General features: G+C 36.9%; 1 protein-coding gene across 4 annotated transcripts in view; it reads right to left on the reverse strand.

Annotated features, from left to right (window-relative positions):
* The window catches only part of RAB2A (RAB2A, member RAS oncogene family), a 71,632-nt gene that overhangs the window by 17,563 nt on the left and 35,400 nt on the right, over window positions 1–18,669 (reverse strand). For 2 of the 4 annotated variants that reach the window (XM_086336883.1, XM_086336884.1), the window contains 4 exons: window positions 17,577–17,644; window positions 10,580–10,662; window positions 10,059–10,151; window positions 3,916–4,027 (listed from right to left, as the gene is read on the reverse strand). In XM_086336883.1, coding sequence (XP_086193009.1) covers window positions 3,916–4,027; window positions 10,059–10,151; window positions 10,580–10,662; window positions 17,577–17,644 — 356 coding nt within the window. Of the gene's footprint in view, window positions 1–3,915; window positions 4,028–10,058; window positions 10,203–10,579; window positions 10,663–17,576; window positions 17,645–18,669 lie in introns of all 4 variants that reach the window. The other 2 variants (XM_086336881.1, XM_086336882.1) reach the window with 1 other exon arrangement.

Genomic DNA, 18,669 nt, shown 5'->3' on the forward strand with positions numbered 1-18,669 from the left:
GCCTGTTACTCCAGGTGTTTCTTGACTTCCTACTTTTGCATTCCAGTCCCCTATAATGAAAAGGACATCTTTTTTGGGTGTTAGTTCTAAAAGGTCTTGTAGGTCTTCATAGAACCAGTCAACTTCAGCTTCTTCAGCATTACTGGTTGGGCATAGACTTGGATTACTAGACCCAGCGTTTGAGGCCAGGGGCAGTGGCCGGGAGGAGCTACCCAACGTCCCCAAGCCCGAGGCCAAGGGCGGCAGCGCGAAGGAGCAACCCCACGTCCAAGGAGCCATGGCTGCACGGGCGCAGGAGGGCCTAGAGGAGCTATCCCACATTGAAGGTCAGGAAGTGGGGTGGTGAGGAGATACCCCTCGTCCAAGGTAAGGAGCAATGGCTGCACTTGCTGGAGCAGCCGTGAAGAGATACCCCACGCCCAAGGTAAGAAAAACCCAAGTAAGACGGTAGGTGTTGCAAGAGGGCATCAGAGGGCAGACACACTGAAACCATAATCACAGAAAACTAGTCAATCTAATCACACTAGGACCACAGCCTTGTCTAACTCAATGAAACTAAACCATGCCCGTGGGGCAACCCAAGACAGGTGGGTAATGGTGGAGAGATTTGACAGAATGTGGTCCACTGGAGAAGGGAATGGCAAACCACTTCAGTATTCTTGCCTTAAGAACCCCATGAACAGTATGAAAAGGCAAAGTGATAGGATACTGAAAGAGAAACTCCCCAGGTCAGTAGGTGCCCAATATGCTACTGGAGATCAGTGGAGAAATAACTCCAGAAAGAATGAAGGGATGGAGCCAAAGCAAAAACAATACCCAGCTGTGGATGTGACTGGTGATAGAAGCAAGGTCCAATGCTGTAAAGAGCAATATTGCATAGGAACCTGGAATGTCAGGTCCATGAATCAAGGCAAATTGGAAGTGCCATCTCTAAACAAGAGATGGCAAGAGTGAATGTCGACATTCTAGGAATCAGAGAACTGAAATGGACTGGAATGGGTAAATTTAACTCAGATGACCATTATATCTACTACTGCGGGCAGGAATCCCTTAGAAGAAATGGAGTGGCCATCATGGTCAACAAAAGAGTTTGAGATGCAGTACTTGTATACTATGAACTTGCTGAACTAACTTACTAGCTCTAATTTATTTTGTAAATCCCTTGGCCAGAGGACTGGAAAAGGTTAGTTTTCATCCCAATCCCAAAGAAGGGCAATGTCAAAGAATGTTCAAACTACCACCCAAGTGTATTCATTTCACATGCTAGCAAGGTAATGCTAAAAATCCTTCAAGCTAGACTTCAACAGTACATGAACAGAGAACTTCCAGATGTACAAGCTGGATTTAGAAAAAGCAGAGGAACCAGAGCTACCAGAGATCAAATTGCCAACATCTGTTGGATCACAGAAAGCAAGGGAATTACAGACAAACACGTACTTCTGCTTCACTGACTATGCTAAAGCCTCTGACTGTGGAAAACTCCTAAAGAGACAGGAATACCAGACCATCTTACCTGCTTCCTGAGAAACCTGTATGCAGGTCAAGAAACAACAGTTAGAACCAGACATGTAACAATGGACAGGTGAAGGCAGGAGAAGGGGATGAGCAGGAGATAGTTGGATGGCATCAATGAAAAAAGGGACATGAGTCTGAGCAAATTCAGGGAGATAGTGAAGGACAAGGGAACCTGGCATGCTGCAGTCCAGGGGGTCACAAAGAATCGGACACGACTGAGAGACTGAACAAGAACAAATTCCTGGGATTTCTACAGAGATAATCATATCGTCCACAAATATAAACAACTTATTCCTTCCTTTGTGAGCTGTATGCCTTTATGCCATGTACTTACATCTTCTGGAAGGAACAAAACAGAAAAACAACACAACTTTCTGGATTGCCACTTACTCTCGAACCCAATCTGAGGTATATGAGGCAAAAATAAACCAAGGGAACCCCTGCTGCATCATTCCTCAGATCCCAGGGTCTCTAGCTGGTTGGCCTTCTTCTTGCCACCCTTCTGTCTTCTTATAATTGTTTTACATATAATGCTCAGAGTTTTAGTCGTACTCATTAGGAAAAGCAGGTGGGAAGTCAGTCTACTCCATGTTCCCAGATGCAGGAGTCCTTTGGTTATTATTTCCATGTTCAATTAGTTTCTAAGTTGTGTACAGATTCAAGTTTGATTTCCTTTGGATCATAGAATGGACTTCCATCTTCTTATTTTGTCATGAAACATTTTTAGCTTTTAGGTAAGATCTCACATGTTATATTATGCAATGCTTATCTATGAATCCTTTAAAAATGGAATTTAAAAAGATTATCTCTTAATATCCTTTGCTTCTGAGAGGCAAATTAATTTACGTGATTAAGAAAAGTGCTGTTCTCTCAAGAGTATGGACAATTCCTGCCCTGATCAAATTTAAACAATTATTTTCATTATTAACCACAGATACAGAATTTTTGTAATAATGCTGCCAAAACATTAATGAAATATACTTCATTTAAATGTTCAGTCAAATGAACAGTAATTTTTTACTTATAAATAAATACCTACTGTGACTTGTTAAAAATAAGAAAATGAACACAAAGGCTTCAGAGTTAAAACGAGAAATTCATAATTACTTTCCGGTAGTGGCTGTCTTGTCATTTGACTTCATAGGACAGCTCTTTCATAAAATACAGATAGTTCTGGTTTTAAGGTTCTCAAAATCAACAGAAAATACACTGTTAATAATCAATAAGGACATGTTTCATATGTCTTGAAACCACCACAACACACTAACCCCTCCAGTTTCAAATCCAACACCTCTAGGAAAGGAATGCATCACTGAAACAGGCAACTTTCTATTTTAAGTTAAACAAGAGGACAGAATGGATTTCTCTCTGGGTTTGCTGTGTAAAGTAAAACATTTTCATATGTCTTCAAGTTGCAATTAATTGGTAACACAGGTAAAGCATTAGCTGGAGCCTGTAAGAAACATATTAAGGACAATCACAGAGCACCTCACTAAGTGGAGATGAACAGGATATCTTACCCAAGAATTCTTCAGTGAAAATACCAATGCTGCTGAACTACTATGGTCAACTTCCGAGTTCAACAGGTAATTAGACGAGTATTATTCCTAATCAATATGTACTCACTGTTTACTATGTGGAAGGCACAGTGCTAGCTGTGGCCTAGGACCCCTATCCTTAAAGCAAGTGCTTCTCCAATCATTTGCAGAATCCCTTTCTGCAGCTGCTTTTAAAATTCTTATGCAGAAGGCGGAAACTGCAGCATTACTCTGTACAAACTACATATTTTCTTAAGTCTCATTTCTCCTTTTTATGAACTAGAGTGTAGTCATACATTTACCTTAGAGAGGATTAACTGCCTACTCCTGCATGTGTAGTAAATAAATGCCATATCCCACATACACAAAGCACAGAAAAATATGGTGTGTTCAGAAAACTTCCACAGTTCAGGCTGACAACAGAAATAATTGAGATACCACAAATCTTAGTTATTAAATATGGCAGAATTCCCATGTTGTATATAATGTTACATAGCAATAATGCTTCCTCTATTTAAGCGGAAGTGGATGCAAACAGCTACAAATGTTTAGTGTCTTGAAACACTTCCAAATTTCATTACTGTTCTTTTTTTCCCCTCTTCAGCCACATTAAAGAAGATTTTAGGGAAAGTATATACAAAGTATATATCTGTTAAATCATTCTGACTTCAAGAGAAGGGTCAGAATATAATTTAAGAATCTGATATAACATGAATGTTACAAGGTATTTCAAAGGAAAGAAATTTTCTACTTTCAACAACTATCTGTGTGTAAAAAGCTTATGGGGTATAACCAACAAATGATTAACAAATGATTGCTATTATGTAGAATGATAAACATTTTTAAAAGGCCTTTTATTTACCTCTTCTACATTAGAAGCAGTCTTAGCAGAAGTTTCCATGAAGATAAGTCCGTGTTCTCGTGCAAAAGCTTCACCTTCTTCTTTTTTTACTTCTCTTCTAGATTCTAAATCACTGAACATGGGAAAGAAAGGGCTCAGTTATCAACCATCACAGTACAATTAGACTCAAAGTTATGCTGACCATTTTTCCAATTAATTTTTCCACACATTAATAATCAACTGCATTATCCTTCATATTATGAAAGTCAAAGTGCACACTGCTGAGCTTCAAAGAACTAACAATCCAAGCAGAAAGATTCTAAGTTAGAGTCCTAGAATGCTAAAACCAGAGAAACTCAAAGGGAACATCAAGCCTCAAATCCCACCTTTGAGTACAGCAGGTTCCGAAAGAAGGGAACTGTCTTACTCAACATAATGAGAGAGCAAAATTACACTAGACTCCTCATCCTTCAGCCAGACTCAGAGTCTGAATATGATTAAAAATTAGTCACACAATCCTCAGAAACTACAGAAAGTTGACTGATAAAATTCAAAGTACTACTGAAACATTAATTATTTATCCTAGTTGGTTTAATTCCCAATAAAACTGTTAATGAAAGAAGAGAGAGAAAAATAGAAGTCTAATTTAGAAATTTTGGACAAAAGTACGGTATTCATTTTTATCATACTGGAATTGTATTATTAGTTAAGGCAGGGGTAAAAAGTAGCTGTCTCTTCTTCAAGTATGTTTTATTGTTAAAAAAAAAAATTAAACTCAGTCTGAATAACTGGATGAAGATAATCTATCTAACTGAAATCTGGGGCCCTCCTGTGTGCGAAGCCATTTCCAGGATATGGGGACAGACCACTCATCAAATCAGACATAAAACACTTCCCCCCCACCCACCCCGGCCACCTCATGGAGCTTATATTCTAGCAGGAATAAAAAATAACGGTTGGGGTACACCCTCAACAGTGATACGGCCATGTGCTACTGAAATTCAGCTCCCTTATCTGACAATCATCCTTAAGACTCTTGTTATCTGAAATTAGCCTTAAATTACACAAAATCTTCAAGCAAATACTTTCCCTTAACTGCCCTTCATCCCATTTTATGTGTATCAGTTCAGTTCAGTTGCTCAGTCGTGTCCTACTCGTGCGATCTCATGAACCGCAGCACGCCAGGCCTCCCTGTCCATCACCAACTCCCAGAGTCCCCCCAAACCCATGTCCATTAAGTCGGTGATGCCATCCAGCCATCTCATCCTCTGTCGTCCCCTTCTCCTCCTGCCCTCAATCTTTCCCAGCATCAGGGTCTTTTCCAATGAGTCAGCTCTTCGCTTCAGGTGGCCAAGGTATTGGAGTTTCAGCTTCAACATCAGTCCTTCCAATGAACATCCAAGACTGATCTCCTTTAGGATGGACTGGTGGGATCAAAAGGGACTCTCAAGAGTCTTTTCCAACACCACAGTTCAAAAGCATCAATTCTTCGGTGATCAGCTTTCTTTATAGTCCAACTCTCACATCCATACATGACCACTGGAAAAACCATAGCCTTGACTAGATGGACCTTTGTTGGCAAAGTAATGTCTCTGCTTTTTAATATGTTGTCGAGGTTGGTCATAACTTTCCTTCCAAGGAGTAAGCGTCTTTTAATTTCATGGCTGCAATCACCATCTGCAGTGATTTTGGAGCCCAGAAAAATAAAGTCAGCCACTGTTTCCCCATCTATTTGCCATGAAGTGATGGGACCGGATGCCATGATCTTACGTTTCTGAATGTTTGTATATGCCACGTTTCATTTAAATAATCCCTTATTTGGGGATATTTCAAGTTACTCACAAGTTTTCCCTACCAGTATCTCTGATGATGTCTACATTTACAAATATTATATTAGCAGAGGGTTAAGGATGTGTACATATAAGAGGTTGTTGGAACGAAAGAAAGTGGCACTTCAGTGTTCAGTTCTGTTTTAGCACTCATTTCTTCAGTTTTCCAGGCATAAAATCATCTTGTTGTCTTCGACTTTTCATCCCATTAAACCCACTCAAATCACTTTTACTACTTAAGTATCTTTGTTTCCTAAACCATTTTCTTAATTTATGCTTTCTTGTTTAGGGTATTCTAATCCTTTAACTATTAAAAACTTTCATCTTTATACTCTGCTTTCTAATTTCTTGTATAATCAATGTCAAATGTCATCTGTCATTCTGACTAGGTCACTATCTCTCTCAAATGGTTCCACTGGCTCCCTACAGCTTAATTCACCTAACTCAAAAATGGCTTACTCTCTGTCTCCAGGTTTACCCCAATTCCCCTTATCTGATAATAATCCCATTTATCTCTGTTCATTGCCCATTCACTCTTTAAATGTCATACTTTTTTTTTTCTTAGTTTCTTCCCTAAAATGTCTTTCCATAGCTAGTGTATCCTAAAGAACTACCCTTCTACAATCATTAGAAACATGTTTGGTATACACTATATTTTGCTCTTGCTTTTCACAACTCAACTACAGGCAGCAACCAAATTTAAGCCACCTAAGTGGCTTCCCCGGTGGCTCAGTGGTAAAAAGCTGGCCTGCCAATGCAGGGTTCGCTCCCTGGGTTGGGAAGATCCCCTGGAGAAGGAAATAGCAACCCACTCCAGTGTTCTTGCCTGGCAAATCCCATGGACAGAGGAGCCTGGTGGGCTATAGTCCATGGGGTCCCAAGAGAGTTGGACATGACTTACTAACTAAACAACAAGCTGCCCCAGTCTCGTTTTAGACACAAGAAAAACACTGGTAAGATAAAAGTGTGAAAATTTTCTTTGTTCCTCAAATATTCTCCTCTTATTATTTCACACATCACCACTGAATGGTAGTATGAATACTTCCATATTACTGAATACAAAGACCAAAGCTTCCCTCCAATAGCCTTAATCTTAAAAGAATTTTGATATTTGAGGGGAATGACAGAATCAATCCCCCATGGATACGGAGGGACAACTGTATGTTCTCTTAACAGCAAACCTCAATTAAAATAACACTAAAAAAATTTAATCTACTCAGTATAATATTTACTTGTTATGTTACTTTTTTAAAAACAGCTTTATAGCAATATAACTAACATTAAAAAAACACACATTTAATAGAAAACTTGATGAGTTTGATATGTGTATACCCTGTGAAGCCACCATTCCCCACTGTAATTCACCTTTTCCTTCCCCTGTGCCCTAAGCAACTAATGATCTGCTTTCTGCTACTAAAGAATAGTCTGCATCTGCTAGGGTTTTATATAAATGGAACAACATAACATGTCTCCTTTTTCATCTTTTTTCTCGGGTAAATACTTAAGAGTGAAATGGCTAAGTGGTATAACAAATGTGTGTTTATTTTCTAAAGAAACTCCTAAATTGTTTTGCAAAATCATTGTATGATTTTATTTTCCCACCAGCAGTAAGAGAGTTTCAATTTCCTCTAAATCCTTGACAATACTTGTTAAGTTGATCATTCTCTATGTAAGTAATGTTTGACAAAATCAGAATCCCTAAAATTTCTATGCTTTCTTCTAGAGTTTTTTTTTTTTTTTAATACCTTTAGCTCTTACATTGAGGTCTATAATCCATTTCCAGTTAATTTTTGTATATGGTGTGAGGTAAGGATCAAGGTTAATTTTTTGCACATGGCTATACAATTGTTCCAGCACCATTTGAAGAAAAGATTACCTCTTCCCCTACTGAACCATGGCATCTTTATCAAAAAACAAACTATATACATATAGATTGACTTCTGATTTCTCACTGTTTCACTGATCTATGTCTATCTATGCCAATATCAGACTTATTACAGTAGTTTTACAATAAATCTTGAAGTCACTTTACTGAAACCAGCAAATCCTCCAATATTAGCTATTCTATGACCTTCACATTTTCAAAAAAATTTTTAAATCAGCTTGTCAATTTCTACCTGCTTAAAAAAGACTGAAGCATTTTGATTGGGATTACAATGAATCTGCAGATCAATTTGGGAAAAGCTGACATCTTAAAAATATTTATTTTCCAATCCATGAACATGGTATATCTCTCCATTTATTTAGATTTATTTTTTGGACTAAAAGATTCTACAGATAAGAAAGCAGTCATCTAATAGAGGAAGTTTACAAAGACTATGGTAACTACAGTTAGAACTGGGAAATCAAACAGCTGTGAAAAAAATATATTTTTTAAATTGTTTAGGGATTACTTATTTTTTGAGACACAGCTGACTTATAACACTGTAAGTTTAAGGGACACAATGTGTTGATTTGAAGCATTTATATAACACAATATGACTACCACTGTAGCATCAGCTAACACTTCCATCACATCATGTATCATTTTATTTTATGCTAAGAATGTTTAAGATCTCCTTTCACAGCACCTGGTACACAGTGCAGTACTGTTAACTATAATCACAGTGCTGTACATGAGGAACCCAGAACTTACTCATCTTCTAACTACAAGTCTGCACTCCTTTGACCAACATCTCCCCAGTCCATTTGTTTACACTACTCTCTCACTATCCCTTTAATATCTAAAGGATCTGTGGTGATGATACTCTTTTATTCCCAATATTAATAATGTATGTCTTCTTTTCTCAGTCTTCTCAAGAGCTAGCTTTTAGTTTTACTGGTTTTCTTTTTATTAACCTCCTTATTTATTTTTGTTTACCTTAGGCTTAAATTGCTCTTATCTTTCTAGTTTTAATCTTAAGGTAAAGTTCAGGTTTCTGATTTGAAACTCTTCCCTAATACAAGTGTTTTGTGTTATAATCTCCCTCTAAGCACTGCTTTAACTGCACCCCTCAAGTTTTCAAGGATTGTAGATATAGTAAAGAGAAACTAACTTATGAAAAACAGATACTAATGCAAGTAATTCTTGTCCATGGACATGCAAGCTGAGCCCTGGTGGAATACAGCTATCAGTCTGTGAATTTTGTTCAGTTTTGTATCCATCTGTAAATTCATTTCAGCATTCCTTATTTGATTATCAACGTGTGGTATTTTGAGTTCTCTTTCGAAACAACTGTATTATCTTACTGGTTCCCTCATTAATGGATGAAATAAATAAAAGCTTTGTTGTGTTCATTACCATATAACAGTCATGCTTTTACTTTTCTTAAAATATTATCTTTTAATACTATTTTATAAACCTGAAGAATGAATGAATTCTGTATCTGCCAATTTAAAAATACTAGTTTTAATTGTTACCACTGTAATTTTCTACTAAATTAGTGAAAACTTTCCTATACTCTTAAACTTTATAGAAACTATGGTCAAGAAACTTTTCTGATGTATTATACTATCATTTAAAACATAAACCCAAGGACATTCACTGCAATTACAATATCTAGAAATATAAAGTAAAATAAGATTGTAAAAACAATATTAAGATGACACTAATATGTAAGTCCTAGAGGTAAGCTTAAAAGTACTAAATATGGTATCTATTAAACAATATTATTAATAAAAGTGCTTCGGCCTTCAAGTAGAAATACACCTGATTAATCCATGTATTGCATTAATTCATATAATACATATTAAATAATTGAAAAAGGGAAAAATGTTTTTCTGGGTTCTGCATAGAGTCTTATTTCCACTGCCAAGTATTTTGGATAATAATGAACCTAGCCACCAAACAAATCAGTGGGTTTTATTTTAAATTACTTATCAGATCTGGTGGCTCAGACGGTAAAGCATCTGCCTACAATTCAGGAGACCCAGGTTCAATCCCTGGGTCTGGAAGATCTCCTGGAGAAGGAAATGGCAACCCACTCCAGTATTCTTGACTGAAAATCCATGGACAGAGAAGCGTAAAAGGCTACAGTCCATGGTGTTGCAAAGAGTCGGGCACAACTGAGTGGATTCACTTTCACTTTCAATCAGATAAAATGCCATAAAAATATTCTTTAAAATACAGCTTCCAACAAAAACTATTTCAAATAATAATAAATTCCAATAAAGCTTATGATCTGTATTTTAAAAACCAAAAGAAACCTCTTAATATTCTAAAAATTTCATAATTTAAGAAATCAATAACTTACATTTTGGACAATGTACAAGACAGGCACTTTAACAGTTACCACATAAACAGCTATCCAGTCTTCACAATTATGCAATAAAGATTTAAAGATATAGTCTTTTTACCTTTTATTTCCAATAAGCATAATGACCATGTTGGAATTGGAATGCTGGCGGGCATCTTCTAACCAGGTTGTCAAGTGGTTGAATGTGTCTCTCCTAAACATAAGTGATAATCCGATGACTATTTTCAAAGTATTTTCCCTAGTGCTGTACAATGAACAGTATACATTCCATTAAAGATTATTTTTAGCCATATGCAATGAAACAAGAAACAGATTTTAAGTACAATATCTGGAGTCACAGCTCAATGACTATAGTTCAGTTTAAGAATTAAATGTAACCTCACTTAAGGAAATTCCAATGTATAAATATCATTACCAACCAAACTGATCAACTTGGGATGCTTATTTATATAAGAGAGAAACTCAGTTACAGATTTCTGTAGGAAATTTAAATTTAATTCAAGATACACAGGTTTTAAAGGCAAGCAGTCAGGACATAAAGGCAAAGTTATACTTTTACTACTGATACTTAGAAAAATTCTCTGCATTGACCACTGAGCCAAACAATCTGCAAGTTCTCACCTTGTAATATCATACACTAGCAAAGCCCCTGCTGCTCCTCTGTAATATGACCGTGTGATGGAACGGAAGGACTCTTGCCCTGCCTGTGAGGAGAGAAGAAAAGGTTGAGAGTTCCCTTTAATAAGCAGTCCTCTCTACGTTTTCTTATTATTCATATGTGGAATATATGGACAGGGAGAGAATGAGTACATTAAGGAAAAGAAGAAATCCTAACTTCACCAGTCTTAGGAAAAAGTCACATTAATACCACTACTGCTCAAGTCAACCAGACGCACATGCAATCCACACCCCCCACCCCCCAAAACAAGACCTCGAAACCTTTTTTGGCAATCCCTGACAACCCAATTTACTGAATGGCTTCACAATACATGAATCATTATTAGAACACAGAATGGACTCCTAGCAACTAAGCTCTGAAGACAAATTTGAAAGGAAGCAAATAACCCAGAGCCTCACATTTGAATTCAATAACCCACTCCCTGGGGCAGCTGTTGACACTAGAATAAATAAAGTCCATTGTAAATAAATGATGAATGACATCTTTACGCCCACCATCTGCTGGTGTAAAGGTTGTTGGAAGGCCAAGGATGCAGATTTTATCAGTTATATCATAAACTGCAGTGAGCTTTCAACAATGATCAGATGGAATTCTTTGAGCAATCATTTTATTATGAAAAACAGAAAATGGCTCGGAATTTATGAAATTCTTTTCTCTACACTTAATCAATTTTCTCTGTATTTGATATATAATGCTTGTCAAAAGGCAAGAGGACATGAAAGTCATCTTAACACCCACTTGTGAAAACAGACCTCAGAGATACAGTTAATCTCTCTCCGCTACTAGTGGCACTAGTGTTCTGCTCTTTAAGAGGCTGGTGTGGGATATGCCTTTTGCCTCTGGGTTTAAAACTGAGGCAGTTCTTATCGAAAATAATTTTTCATTTTTAATCATTTCAACCTTTGAGAAAAAAATGGCATGTAAATTAAGTACACAACAAAGGCTGTTTACATAATTTTTTAATTAAAAATCTACTAACTCCTTGCATTCTGAGTTCTGATCTTCCAGCGTAAATATTCAGTCCTTCCCACCCTCAGAATGCACACAGACAGCTCAGGTTCTGCCCTGTTCTAGTAGTAATACTCAAGTGCTGTTACTGTGGTTCTTCCTATCCTCCCAGGGCCTAGCACTGGGTCTGGCACACACCAGACATGCAGAGAAAGCTGAATTCTAATGTCTCAGGCAAATGCACCAAACGATTATCACTCTATCCTGCTGTCACATCCATACTGATGTCCACCTAAATGAGTGGACATCAGTAGGTCTTGACATACTAAGATGCAGTAAAAAAGAACTCCTCCCAGTGGAAACTAAAGAATGAGACCTTCTTTTGGTAACTTGAAAGTAATTCTGGCACTATGTCTTGTGATAAATTAGATACTGAGAAAGCCATCACATCAAAGGGCTGTAAAAAGAGCCAGCTCATTTCACAGAGTTTGAGGTTAAAACACTAGATACTAGCTGGAAGTATGAAACTACTTATAATTATTTTTACATAATTTATTGGGACACAGCTTTCAAAAAAAATTCTCTCAAATCCAAGTTCAAAAGGCAAACCTTATGGGAATTTCCTCTTTAACTGCTTAGCATGGGAAAACTAAGGACTAGATTTTTAACAGATTTACTTCACTGTGAATGATATATACCAAGGAAGGATTATGTGGTAAACAATACAAAAAAGGTAAGTATTTTATGTGTTCAAGACAAAAATCACATTTAGAGCTCTTCTATCTCCCAAGTCTATACAAAGAGCAAACGTAAAAGTTCTTTAAACTGATCTTGGTGGGATCTTTTGTGGGATGAATTAAAATGAATATAGTTGACCCCTGAACAACATGGTTTTGAACTGTGTGGGTCCACTTATATGTGGAATAGTCTGAGGTTGGTTAAATCCACAGACATGGAAGAACCAGGGATAGGAAGAACCATGGAGAAGGGCCAACTATATATCCAGATTTTTGACCGTGGAGGGTTGTCAACCCTAACCCCACACTGTTCAAGGGTTAACTGTGCATTGCTACAGACCATACAGAAGAACTTTTCTAAGATCTAAAACTTCAGGGTTTATAGTTCAAATAAGAAATAGTAAAATGGAAACAAACTTAGGAAAGGCACATATCTGTATATCATTCCCATTCCTCCTGAATTGTTTTACAAAGAACAAACATGTTGCAATATGGAAATAATGTATATTATGCATCACTTTATACTAAATCCACTGAATCTGGATCTTGCCATAATTACAAAATCAAACAAAAATTCAAGCAAAAAAACGACAACATTCCAAGTGATTGTTATGAGCACAGCTATGCATCTTAAAATCTATGATTACTTTGTAATAAGCAAAGATCAGTATTCAGAAGTTTTTTGAGACCTGACTTGTAGGAACAACATTCCATACTCTGGCCTACTAAACAACTAATTGCAGAAAGCTAGCCCAATAGTTAATTATCTTGATCATACTGAAGCAAAATAATCTAGTCTTTAAAAAACACTTTAAGATAAACCTGTTCGAACTATGATCAACTGATATGTTTTAAGTGAAAAGAAAATCAATTTATGATATATAGATATTTTTCATCCTCTTCACTATAAGATGGTGGCTTAAAGAGATTTTAGAAGTTTGAAACTGAACAAGATATAGCATTATTTGTAGAAAGGGACTCCTAATAGCAGCTAAGGATATAAAGATTCCCCCAAATTGGCTTCTCTATGTGCCTTTCCATTGATAACAATTTTTGTAGTAACCCGTTTGGTAATTTAACTCCTCCTCCTCTTTTTCTTTTAATTAATTAATTTATTTTTTAAATTTTATTTTTAAACTTTACATAATTGTATTAGTTTTGCCAAATATCAAAATGAATCCGCCACAGGTATACATGTGTTCCCCATCCTGAACCCTCCTCCCTCCTCCCTCCCCATACCATCCCTCTGGGTCGGCCCAGTGCACTAGCCCCAAGCATCCAGTATCCTGCATCGAACCTGGACTGGCATCTAGTTTCATGCATGATATTTTACATGTTTCAATGCCATTCTCCCAAATCTTCCCACCCTCTCCCTCTCCCACAGAGTCCATAAGACTGTTCTATACATCAGTGTCTCTTTTGCTGTCTCGTACACAGGGTTATTGTTACCATCTTTCTAAATTCCATATATATGCGTTAGTATACTATATTGGTGTTTTTCCTTCTGGCTTACTTCACTCTGTATAAAAGGCTCCAGTTTAGCAAGGTGAAAAGACAGCCTTCAGAATGGGAGAAAATAATAGCAAATGAAGCAACTGACAAACAACTAATCTCAAAAATATACAAGCAACTCCTACAGCTCAACTCCAGAAAAATAAATGACCCAATCAAAAAATGGGCCAAAGAACTAAAGAGACATTTCTCCAAAGAAGACATACAGATGGCTAACAAACACATGAAAAGATGCTCAACATCACTCATTATCAGAGAAATGCAAATCAAAACCTCCTCCTCTTCTGTTACCTCCATTAATATACAACTCTACACGCATCAAGCTAGTATTATTCAAAAATCTTTACCCTGAATGTAAATCCTAACCTCTTGGGCATCTGATTTCTATTTGTTTCTCTAGAGTTTTATATTATTATTCAATAAAAGTCTTACAGCCATTTTTTTTCCTACTGGTATTCTATCCATATTCTGAATATTCCTGCTTCTGTGCCTCTGTTTTAACTCTTTGTCTGAAAATTTTTCTCCTCTTTCTACTTCCCCAATATCTATTCCCTCTGAGGACCAGTTCAAGCTCCATAATCCTCTCACAAGCTAGCAAGCTTGTCCACCAGAACCTATACTTAGCCTTTTCCCCTCACAAATCCAAAAGCAACTTCATGTGATCATTTGGGTCTAATACTATTGATTAGATAGAATGAACACACTACTCACATGCTTATCTTTTTCTCCTCCTTAGATCTCCTTGAGGGATAGCCCAATTCAGAATACTGAAGTTTACTTATAGCAGACACTCAAATACGTCACCTTGAATGATCCCAAACAGCCAATAAAGTTAGAAAATTAAAATTTGTGAGAATCAATACTACAGTAATACCTTTTAGTTTCACTGTTAGTCATTTATCTTACAACTCTAGTTACATGGAACACAGCTGAGAGCCAAAAAGAAAAAAGGATTTCTAAGTAGCCAACTGAGCTGTCCAGGGCCCAAACATGGAATCTCAGGTACTTTACTCAACTTAAAAATCTAGACCTATGATCAAGGACTGCTGTTATCAAGGAAAAAGATTCTGAAGTTTACATGCAAGAGGAAGACTACTGGTTTGGATGACGGCAGGATTAACAAGCATCACAGTAATTTTTCGGCTGTCTTAGTGTCAACAGCAAGGATGGAGAAAAAGTCAACCAGGACTATTTAATTCTAGGTTTTTTAAGGGAATTTCATATAGAAACTTAAGAAGATTCTGAGAAGAAAAACAAAGGTTGCAAAGATCTAGGAAAGAAGAGATGTTGGATGCTTTAACAAATCTAAGCATATTTACTTTGCAAAAAGACTTAAGAGGATGTAAGTGCTGACTTCAGATTCTTTTAACACTGTCATGTAAGAAAAACGGGAGACACAGGTGGGAGGGAGACATTAATGTAGAGTGACCTCAAGCAAAGCATTTATGCAAGGCACAATGTATGAAAAACATATTAAAGAATAGTAAATAGTTTAGTTCACACTACAGTGAAGGATTTGGGTTGCACAAAAATGTTTTATTAGCTAAGGAAGCCAACTGGTTTCTGTAAAACAATCACTTCTGGAAAAGAAGAGAAACTATTAATACAGAAGTAGAAAAATTTCCTTTTGGTTAGAGATCATTAATTAAAATCTCTAGGAAAGAAGGGAGTTTTCATATTTTACTTTCTTTTTTCTATGCAGTTTTGAAGTCTCGTTGCTTGACAGAACATAAATCCTGAAAGTTATGAGATGCTACAGGTTGGGGGTGGGGGAAACACTAAGAAATGGTGAATGCATAAATTTGCACTGCAGAAAGAGGAAACAAGAAAGCATAAAAACACAGAGTCCCATGTATGATTCTGGAACAGAGCAAGACAGATTTAGGGTTTCCCATTTTGGGATGACTGTGTGGCACACAGGAAACATGAGGAAACCTAGGTCTCACAACAGCCTTCAGAAATTCGCTCAGCATTCTTGAGAATCCAGTCTGTGAGACTGAATATTCTTCAAGGTACCTTCCTTCAGTAATGGCATTAAAGGTGACAGGTGAGACAGTAAGACTGCAAGATTAGGAAGAAAAAAAAAGACCAGAGGCACGTGGCAGTAAAATTCCCTGTATTTTCCATTTCATTTACTAGTTTAGAGTTATGCTGTTTGTCGTCCTAAACCTTTTGGGTTTTCTCAACTGGGGTTCAGTGAAGAATTAAGTCCTAATTGCCCTAAGGTAGTGGTGCTTACACTGACCTGGACCCCTGGGAGTCCCTGAGACTCCTGAAGGGTCCATGAGGTCCTCCATTCCCCAACTATCTGTGTGAGGTTGTATTCTCTTCATCAGTTCAGTTCAGTCGCTCAGCTGTGTCTGACTCTTTGCGATCCCATGGACTGCAGCACGCCAGGCCTCCCTGTCCATCACCAACTCCCAGAGTTTACTCAAGCTCATGCCCATCGAGTTGGTGAGGCCGTCCAGTAGCATACTAGGCACCTACCGACCTGGGGAGTTCATATTTCAGTGTCCTATCTTTTTGCCTTTTCATACTGTTCATGGGGTTCTCAAGGCAAGAATACTGAAGTGGTTTCCATTCCCTTCTCCAGTGGACCACATTTTGTCAGAACTCTCCACCATGACCCATTCATCTTGGGTAGCCCTACATGGCATGGCTCATAGTTTCATTGAGTTAGACAAGGCTGTGGTCCATGTGATTAGATTGGTTAGTTTTCTGTGACTGTGGTTTTCAGTCTGTCTGCCCTCTGATGGAGAAGGATAAGAGGCTTATGGAAGCTTCCTGATGGGAGGGACTGACTGGGGGGAAACTGGTTCTTGTTCTGATGGGCAGGGTCATTCTCTTCATAGACTTCAAGAAAACAACACACAAAAGACTTGATGCAGAGGGCGACACAAGAATCCAGCTGTCTTCTACTAAGCAGAGTGTAAAAATTTTCAAAATGTAACAAAATGACACTCTTCACACTGGAAAATAGCTTTTTGTCTTGGGAAAACGGTCAATTTCCATAAAAATTGCATTGTTTATGCTAATATACAATGAGTTTATCAGGGTTATTCTACAATCAATTAATAATGAACTGTTTAATAAGTTTCTCAGCTTTAATCTCTAGTGATAAGCCACATAAGCAAAGGCTCTTTGAGGTCTCTACATATCAAATGTATACAATTAAGTACTTATCTTTTATGCAGAAGATGGGAAAATAAAGAAAAATAGTCATGCAAATAACTTTCCGTGGTTCAGATGAGAAACTGCCATTAAAATCTATGTGACAGGATACTGAACTGGCATTCGATGAACGTAAACGACAGGATCGGGAGCAAGGTAGCGTCAAGTGCTCAGGACTAAATCATACTTTTAGAATAAACTAATAAACTATCAGATCAAGTGACTATGGTATTGACATTCATATATTTTAATTCACATGTATACTTTAGACATACTGCTTGTTTTTCTTAAAAACATAGTTTCTGGAGCATTTCTATTTAGATCCCATAGCCTGAGAATTTGCTCAAATATGTTCCCCTACACCTGACACCTAGGGTACCTCTGCTGAAAATACTGCATGATAAAAATGAATCTTTTCTGTTACCACATTTTATGTCATGGTTGCAAGAACGTCAGTGTCTAACAAACCATAACAGTCATAAGATAACAATAAAACTGCACACACACACAACAATGTACTTTTATAAAATGACTTTACTGAGGTCATACAAGGTATTTTCGCTATACTTACCGTATCCCATATCTGAAGTTTTATCTGTTTTCCATCAATAGTTATCATTCGAGCACCAAACTCAACACCTGAATAAAACAGAAAGTGTTTTGTTAGGCACATTAGTGGGAATATACTTCACATTTAAGGATTTTTTTTAAAAAGGGTATTTCTAGGACATGCTATGCCAAATAATACACAGATTAACAAATACAGCTCCCATCCTTAGAAAATGTATAAGGCAGAGATATTCATAAGACACAGGCTAAGAATATAATTAAACACTAAGATATCTGAGTCTTGTGTAGTCAAGACATCAACTGTGCCCTTCATGTTTTGCAGGCTCAATAATATTAAAAATAATTAGAAATGAGATTCAAGAACCAATTTCTTAAAAACTGTTAATGTGGTTTAACAATCACTAAAATGGACAGATGAATTTCAACATCATAGTCTTAGTTCCATCATGGGTTATCAACTAGGAAAGAAATCTCCAAGTTCATTCACTAGAGATGACCACTGTTTAAATATATTTTCAGAAATCTCACCATGAATAAATACACATAGAAGCATACAGTTTTATATAAATGGGAATACACAAATGCTGTCCTGCAATTTTTCAGTCACTATGTCATAAACATTATTCCATACCACTAAGTACTTTTTCAATAAAAAAATTATATAAAACTATACTATTATTTTTAATGGCCACATAATAGTCCTGTGTGTTATGTATCTTTAGATATACATGCATTTTATTAAGCTGGTACTCTACTGCTACAAATTTTGGTTGTTTCCAAATCTTCACTAAGTAGTTAATGCTGAAATGAATTTTCTGCATATATTTTTCAACTTATGATTATGATTTTTGGCAAATTACAGGAGACAGGATTGCAGGTTAAGGGAATACAAACTTTACACTTATCAGCTAGCTTACAACTTTGGCTTTTTCCCTTGCATTTACCATCTTTTGAAAATACTCATTCAATCATCAAAATAGGAGGAGGAGAAAAAGAGGGTATAATTTCAGAAGAGCAAACAGCTGTGAAGGAGACTCTGCAAGAAGTCTATCACTTACATTACACCAAATCATTACTGCTTGGAGTGTGTTCTT

The sequence above is a fragment of the Bos grunniens genome, chromosome 14 (assembly GCF_055505025.1).
Source record: "Bos grunniens cultivar Pamir isolate PY7600 chromosome 14, Bosgru_T2T1.0, whole genome shotgun sequence".
Lineage (NCBI taxonomy): Eukaryota > Metazoa > Chordata > Mammalia > Artiodactyla > Bovidae > Bos > Bos grunniens.